The sequence below is a fragment of the Nelumbo nucifera genome, chromosome 3, assembly GCF_055504915.1.
Source record: "Nelumbo nucifera cultivar China Antique chromosome 3, China Antique-T2T, whole genome shotgun sequence".
NCBI lineage: Eukaryota > Viridiplantae > Streptophyta > Magnoliopsida > Proteales > Nelumbonaceae > Nelumbo > Nelumbo nucifera.
The window spans coordinates 31805052-31813248 of NC_142651.1; the positions used below are offsets into that span (position 1 = coordinate 31805052).

The following is an 8197-nucleotide window of genomic DNA, read 5'->3' on the forward strand; positions in this document are numbered from 1 at the left end:
TTGGTGGAGTCATCCCATCGGGCAACTCCTAGCCTCTACGCGCAGAAAGGCTTGTCCTGGCCGGCCTTGGCCAGGACGCCGCACGGGTTTCTTCCGGTGCAGAACTACCCCCGTGACAGTGCGGCAATTGGCTTTCTGGTTTTCGCTACATTGAAAGTTGAAAGGCTGCACACTGCACGAAAGCAAAAGAAAATTATAAATAAAAAAGTGGGGGACACCATCACGCATGGATTGGAAACAGGAAAGTTGAAAACATTCTACAAAGCATTAGAAAACTCTTCCTTCCCGCTTCGCCCCTCGTGATTGACGTGGTGTTGGCTTTCTTTTTCAACGCCCCTCTCTACAGTCTACACAATGTCTTATGTTCTTAAACACCTCGCGACTTCTCACCCAACCACTCCGCATGGCCGTCCACGTGGCAAAAAACTTGCTCGCTCTTTAACCCATCCTCTGTACACATCAGAGGAAGCTTTTCTCTCTGTTCCATTCCACGGCGCAGACAGAACGAGAAAAGGAAAAAGGACAAGAGAGAGAGTAGGGCGTGCGTTCGTGAGAAACAAGGCAAAGGAAAGGTAAGAGAAGAAGGGTTGGTAGGTTCGTTACTCATAACTCGTTTAAGTGGTTCAGTGGGCTCGTGTCCAGCTGCTGCTCTAGGCTTGCCCTCCTCCAGCTTTCAAATCTTCCTCCTTGTTTAATTCGAAAACTATCTGGAAAATTTAATCGCGATTTGATTCAGCGACTTCTTTATTCTCAGATTATTTGGAAAACCCAGATCTTTTGCAGAAATCTGTAAGCTCTGGTACTCTCACCATCTGAGTCTCTGAGCTTATTCTTTCTCTCTCTTCAAAGTTTTCAATCTCTGGCTTGGTCGTATTTCTTCAGTATTTTCTTCCTTTTTTTTTTAGTAAGCCGATCAAGGGCTTTGAAATAGGCCATTTCCCCATTTTCCGTCTTTTTTGAGATCTCAATCTCCGATCTTACGCTATTGTCTGAATTTAGGCAAAATTCCTGCGGAAATATTTCGATCTGATACCGTGTTCTTTGAGAGCCAACTAGGTTTCTATTATTAGGACTGGTTTTTGGACTAATCTCATTACCTAAACGAAAGCCTTTACTGTAGTCTTCAATGGTCTTGCGATTGTCATTTTCTCTGAGATTTCGTTTGATTTTTCTTTTCTGTTCTGGTTTTCAGGGCTTGGAGCACAGGTGTTTGTGGGGTTTTCCATCGACAACCAAGTTTTCTCTTTGTTTGACTAATGGCGAACATTGATATCGATGGGATCTTGAAGGAACTGCCGAACGATGGCCGTATTCCGAAGACAAAGATTGTATGCACGCTGGGTCCGGCTTCTCGATCCGTGCCTATGCTCGAGAAGCTTCTGAGAGCAGGAATGAGTGTTGCCAGGTTCAATTTCTCACATGGAACTCATGAATATCATCAGGAGACGTTGAACAATCTCAAGATCGCAATGCAGAACACTCAGATCTTGTGCGCTGTCATGCTTGACACCAAGGTAGGTTTGAAATTTCTTCCTAGCTCCGGTGTTCGATCCTTTTTTACCCTCCGTGTGTTTTGATGAATACCACATGATTGGTTACTACTTTTATGATACCGGTTGATTGGTAATAAATTTTCGGGTATCGTAGTCGATATTTAGAACAGTTTTAGAATAAATCCTATAAATGGACAGTGCCATACTGTGTGCTTGTCATGCGTGATACTGAGGTCGATATAGGCTCTGAATTCTGCTTATTTCTGTTTCAGTGCTTTCAGTGGGTAATGATGGAATTGTTATAAGTCAGATTGCTTTAGAGAGATGTCTCTCTCTTTTTTCTTTCTTTCTTTCTTTCGTTCTTTTTCTTTTTATTTAATTTCACTCTCTTTGTGTGTTTTATTGGTAAAAGGTTAGCCACTTCATTTATAATAGAATGAGATGAAAGTACTGAGAAGAGAAATGAAAACAAGCCCCTGTAATAGAGCACAAGATCTAGCCCCTTCATACTCTTGAACCAAGTTTCATTATATTTCTTTTTCCTCTTTTCAAATTCTTTCTTTTTTTCTTGCATTTTTATCTTTGCTGATTTCTTTGTTTTCTAAAAGTATTTACAATCATGTGAAGTATTTTGTTAAGTGAGAGTTGGATCATTTAAATTCTGGATGTTCTATGGTCAGAAGTTTTTAGAACCATCGGCAGAAAGATTGAAGCGAGCAGATGTTTTCTAGAATAAAATTTAGTTTTCTTTAAAATAATACTCAAGTCAACTCAACAGTGCATTATGGCATATGTATGAGGTTGGGTAAATGAATTTATTTATCGTGTTCGTGGACAATTCCATACCATTAAAGGCTACTTTTCTATTCCCTACAATGAGCTTGAAACAAAGCTCAGTACTAGCAGTATTGTTTTTCTCAGAAGGATAAAAACAATAGGGAAACTATTCTTCTGGAAAGTGTTAGATGCATTTCTACTATTCTTCTAAATCTTTTATTGTTCCATATCCAAATCCAGGTCCAAAATCCATTTTACATTCTATATGCCGGAAGCTGAACTGTCTTCCCTTCAGGCCAATGGGTCACTGGTTCAACCATTTGGGTCAATGGGTCAACCTGTGAGATCATAACAACAAAAGAAGTAAAACAATTAATACAAAAAATACTTATAAAAAAACAATAATACAAAAACCGCTGACCTTATTATATGGAATCAGTTGGGTTAATAGTTCAGCAATTCAAGTTGATGGGTCATTGACCAAGCCAATGGTTTTCTTTAATATGATGGACTGGAGTTTGACTAGAACCAGAATTGTTTGCGTCAGCGGTTTGACTGATCGGGTCAATGATGGGTTGAAAACATTGCTTAAACATGAGTAACTATATGGAAGCCGTCTGCTGTTAATGATCCTTGGATTTGAAGGTCTGTGGATATGTGCAATGTAGCTTTCCAATCAATCAAAAGCATGGGAATATATGTATTTACTATACTAGCATAGGATTTGAGAGAATTCATGGGAAATGCAATTAGGGTTTCTCTAGGGGTGTGTTCCCTACTGTGGTCAGTTTCTGTTTACCACTGGTATTGCTGGCAATGAATTTCCAGCACAAAATGCAGAAACCCATTCACCAATCTCAATTTTGATTTCAAAATTTGGGAAGCTTTCTATTGTGAAGAGAAATAGTCTTCCAGAATCTGGAAACAAGTTGTCATCTCAATGGGGTTCATTTTATCTATTTTCCATATCTTTTGCTGAGTTAATATGTAGGAGTGGGACCTACTCCTGGTTCCTGAAATAAAAAATAATCAACAAAGAAAAACAAGTTTTCACTGTTTTCTGATTGTGAGAATAGTTAATAAGCATTAACTACAAGGGGCTTGTTTTCTTGAGAAAACTACCTCATGGAAACAATTGAATTGAAAAGCACCACCTAGATTAACTATCTTAAAAATTAAGTGATTTTAATTTTTGTAGGTAGCCACTAAATGACAGTTTTCTTCTCTAGCAAGAAAACTTTTGCTATACATATACTCTATTTGTTTGTTTTGAGTAAAAAGAAATTGAATGAATTTAACATGATATCTTTAGCATATTCTGCTTTGGTGGTACAACTTCTATCATATACTATCTCAGAGATGATATCACTGATAAATGCTTGTGATCAATCTTCAGTGGGAAGTCTAATGAATTTTTTTTTGGATCACCTTGTGCCTCGCTTTGGTGTTTTCATATGGGAAGTCTAATAATTTTAGGTTTAGTCAGCTAAGCCTAAAGAGTCATAAGATTGGCTTTGCTCCTCATTTTGCCTTTTCTCTTACTGCTGTCTATCTTTCTAACTATGACTAGAACAAGGGCTTTGCTCTTTCATTTTGTTTAATTCTACTTTTTAGTATTTGATTCTTTTATGTTAGATCACTTTTAATGTTTTCCAATTGCCTAAAGCAATTAGAGAAAAAAAGCTAATTCATAAGAGAGAGTAGGGATATAAACTAAAATCACTCAATTTTTTTTATATAAAAAATCATCACCTAGACAATGCCTGTACAAGGGTGCTGCATCATGTCTGATACTTAAATTTTTAGTGCAAAATTTATTTTTGATGCCATATCGAATCTTGTCCTTTTCCATATCCGGGTTTCATGTATAATGTTATGTAAATTGACATTTGATGGTTACAGAATAATTAACATCTGGTGGGTTCATTCCTAGTGAAAAGGCAGAAACTACTGTTGGTAATAATAAAAGATTAAATGCAGTTGTTTTTGTATTTTAAATCATATACTCTGATCAATGATTAGTGCTATGCTCCCTTTTTAAAAATTGGGATATGCCCAAACCAAATCAGTCAAAGTCAGAGTAACAAGTTTTTCATAAAGTATCAATATGATAGAAATGAAGAATACCTAGTAACTAGTGGTTATATTGTTGTTGAACTTTTTTTTATATGGCTAATTTTGATTTTTTTTTTTAATTTTTTGTCAATATATGTTGCCACCCCCACATAGTTGGGACAAAGCTTAGTTGAGTTGAATTGAGAAATATTATAATCTTGCTCATTAAACTTATTCATGACCATGATATTCTAATGCTCATGGAGAGCCTCGTACTATTTCCTTGGAAGCAGAGCAGGGTAATCATTAATAAAAGGTGAAACAAATGGCTGTTGTGTCAATTTCTGACAGCAGATGAAAAAATATCTATTTAATTTGATAGCATTTTTTCTACATAATCTGATATTTGCCTTAGCTTCCTATCCAGAGTCTCCAGGTCACTATGCGATAAATCTAATCTATTTATATTTATCAAAAAAAATCTAATCCATTTATTGTTTTTGATAATTAACAGAAATTTTATTAAATAAGTGTAACAACATGGCTGCAGCACAAGATTGTGCTTGTAAACATAATTGCATTTCATGAGAGCATAGCCCCTGCTACTGTCCTACCTCTCCCCACAAAGGATTTATTTATTTTACAGTTGAGCCCAAAAAAGCTGCTGGCCTGCTGCCTGTTGACCCCTCGTCTAGCCAAAGCATCAGCCAAACTATTACTCTATTAGCTGATCTTTGAACCCATTGAATTGTGAGCTGCATATTCCTTGATCACCATTTAAAATGACTGGTTTCATACTTGTAGGTCCATAAATCATTGTTGTCCCTCATCAACCAGCTAATCACAGCATTGAAATTGCCTCAAGTAACCAATTTCTGCACTCCCATTTCATTAGCTTTCTGTACTCCAAAAACTGCCACCAAGTGTTCTGCCCTTGTTGAGTTCCTTCACCTATTGTTCCAGAGTACATTGCAAGTATGCCTCATTTTTCATCCCTTATTACTCCCACTATTCCAGAAGGCCCTGGATTGCCCAAGCTTCTTCAATAAAAATTTTCCAGAATTAAAAGAACTTGAGGCTCAGTTTGGAAAGAGTACAAATGCGAATATGTACAGTGCAAATACATAGAAAATATTAGGTTTTGCACTCTGCATATTTGCATTTGTACTCCTTCCAAATGGAGCCTAATGTACTATCACTTTAAGGGAAATTTTGAAAAGCATAGTTCAGGAGAAAATGATAAAATACTATTATAATCTGGACTTGTTTAATTTTCTTATCCTATTCCCTTATAAGGGTATTTGGACAGATTATGACTTGAAAAGTGAATCCTTCATCATGTATCAATGCCCGAGATAAGTGCATATATCTTATATTGAAAGAATGTTTTCTTGATTTTCATTTAGTTTCCAATCTCATTGCCTGAATTAAAATGTTCTTATAAATTTCAATTGTAATTTTACTTTTCAGTTGTTACTGGGTATGGTTACAGCTTACCTATTACCAAACTGGGTGTAGATCATGAATTTTTCTTGTGTCTACTAAGAGATTCATTTTGAAACTGCTTAGAAATTCTACATTGCTCCTCAATACCTCTTTGTTCATTTTGTCAGGGACCTGAAATTCGAACTGGATTCCTAAAGGATGGGAAACCTATCCAACTTAAGGAGGGTCAGGAAATCACAGTAACTACCGACTACACCATCAAGGGGGACACTGAGATGATTTCTATGAGTTACAAAAAGCTTGCTGTGGACTTGAAGCCTGGCAATACCATTCTATGTGCAGATGGAACCATCACTCTTAATGTCTTGTCTTGTGACCCTGCTGTGGGAACTGTGAGATGCCGCTGTGAGAACACTGCTATGTTAGGTGAGAGGAAGAATGTCAATCTCCCTGGTGTTGTGGTGGATCTTCCCACACTTACGGAGAAGGATAAGGAAGACATATTGGAGTGGGGTGTTCCTAACAACATAGATATCATTGCCCTGTCATTTGTGCGCAAGGGCTCAGATCTTGTCAATGTTCGACGGGTTCTTGGACCCCATGCAAAGCGCATACAACTGATGTCAAAGGTATGCAGAGTTCTTTGAATGCATAATTACCCTGCTGGATTAAAATGGAATAGAGCTTTGTTGTGTCCTTCATTTGATGAATAAAAGAGGATTCAACCATAGTATGGGCAAATACCTTCAACCCTGCATAAGGAAAACCTTGGTTTTGATTAGAATTGTTCTTTCAACTTCACATTCTTCTGGCTAGGTGAAATATTTGTATCAAATAATCCAGGGAAAGGGGCCAGTTTCTAGTTGTTACAATCAATTTTTGACCATACAGTTGCCGTAGGTCAGCGCTGTAGACTTTTTGAATGTCGCATGACACATTGGACATTGGTCCTGAAGACTTATCTAGAATTCCTATGTACGGAATTCATTGTTTATATTGAGGTCTTTTTCCCTTGTTTGGTGTCCAATAATAGGTTTTGATTGTTCAATTTTGAAGGTTGAGAACCAGGAAGGAGTTATCAACTTTGATGAGATCCTACGTGAGACAGACTCTTTTATGGTTGCCCGTGGTGATCTTGGAATGGAAATCCCAGTTGAGAAGATTTTCCTAGCTCAGAAGATGATGATCTACAAATGCAACCTTGTGGGCAAGCCTGTGGTCACTGCCACCCAAATGCTTGAATCCATGATTAAGTCTCCCCGTCCTACCCGTGCTGAGGCTACTGATGTTGCTAATGCTGTTCTTGATGGCACCGACTGTGTCATGCTCAGTGGTGAGAGTGCAGCTGGAGCCTACCCGGAGCTTGCTGTGAAGATCATGGCTCGTATTTGCGTAGAAGCAGAATCTTCTCTTGACTATGGTGCCATCTTCAAGGAAATGATCAGGTCAACTCCTCTTCCAATGAGCCCATTGGAGAGTCTTGCCTCCTCGGCAGTCAGAACAGCCAACAAAGCCAAAGCAACCCTTATTGTTGTGTTGACCCGTGGTGGGACCACGGCGAAGTTGGTAGCCAAGTACAGACCTGCAGTCCCAATCCTCTCTGTGGTGGTCCCTGTTCTGGCAACAGATTCATTTGGCTGGACATGCAGCGATGAGACCCCAGCAAGGCACAGCCTGGTCTACAGAGGTCTGGTCCCGCTGCTTGCTGAAGGATCTGCTAAGGCTACGGATGCAGAGTCCACGGAGGTGATCCTGGAAGCTGCTCTCAAGTCAGCAACGAAGAGGGGGCTTTGCAAGCCAGGAGATGCAGTTGTGGCACTGCATCGTATAGGAATTGCCTCTGTCATAAAGATCTGCATTGTGAAGTAAAATGGTGAAGTGGAGGTGTTATTTAAGTTTCAGTTTTGGGTGATCAATGCCTGTTTCCTGCCTCTCTTTTATTTCTGGTTCCTTTGTTTTATTGAAGAGTATAGTTTATCCTGGCCAAACTGGGCTGAAGACATTATGTTGGTTTTCCATTTCTGATAATAATACATACATTTTAGGTATGATCTCGTAAAATATTTGATTTTTTTTTCTTTTGCCAGGTGCTCCATCAGAATCAGAGAGATTTACATGTGCATATCTCCTGACATAGAAAGCAACTCTGATCAATGTTGTAGAGATTCCATACCAAGAAAGTATGGAACGTATATGGTATTAAAAATGATAGCCAGAGGCCCAGAGCCATCCGTTGGCTGCAGTTTTCTGTCCTTCACAAGTTGGTTACATTTGGGTTCACATTTACCTGGATCCCGTTTTGACCTTTAGGCTGTGTTTGGTAGCAATGCCAATTTATTTGTACTGATGCAAAATCATTATAGTCAAATGATATTGGTGTAAATTATGATTTATTTTTATTTCAAAATTTATCTTATTTTGTTTCA

The 8197-nt window shown here is 38.3% G+C and overlaps 1 protein-coding gene across 3 annotated transcripts; it reads left to right on the top strand.

Annotated features, from left to right (window-relative positions):
- Window positions 1-226: 226 nt before the first annotated feature.
- Window positions 227-7832, top strand: LOC104591283 (pyruvate kinase, cytosolic isozyme). 3 transcript variants are annotated; one of them, XM_010250098.2, is made up of 4 exons: window positions 227-572; window positions 1193-1514; window positions 5939-6400; window positions 6828-7832. In XM_010250098.2, exons 2-4 carry the CDS (start codon window positions 1257-1259, stop codon window positions 7638-7640), a joined length of 1533 nt encoding a protein of 510 aa, XP_010248400.1. In that variant the 5' UTR covers window positions 227-572; window positions 1193-1256; the 3' UTR covers window positions 7641-7832. The 3 variants fall into 3 exon arrangements, with proteins under 3 accessions (XP_010248400.1, XP_010248408.1, XP_010248392.1); XM_010250106.3 differs by having other exon boundaries at window positions 538-789; XM_010250090.3 differs by having other exon boundaries at window positions 555-799.
- The last annotated feature ends 365 nt before the right edge of the window (window positions 7833-8197 follow it).

Excerpts from the sequence above, each read along its gene's own strand:
- LOC104591283 (XM_010250098.2), top strand. The coding sequence starts at position 1,257 with ATGGCGAACATTGATATCGATGGGATCTTGAAGGAACTGCCGAACGAT. Across the intron at positions 1,515-5,938 it reads CTGTCATGCTTGACACCAAG|GGACCTGAAATTCGAACTGG; the intron begins GTAGGTTTGAAA and ends TCATTTTGTCAG. Across the intron at positions 6,401-6,827 it reads GCATACAACTGATGTCAAAG|GTTGAGAACCAGGAAGGAGT; the intron begins GTATGCAGAGTT and ends TCAATTTTGAAG.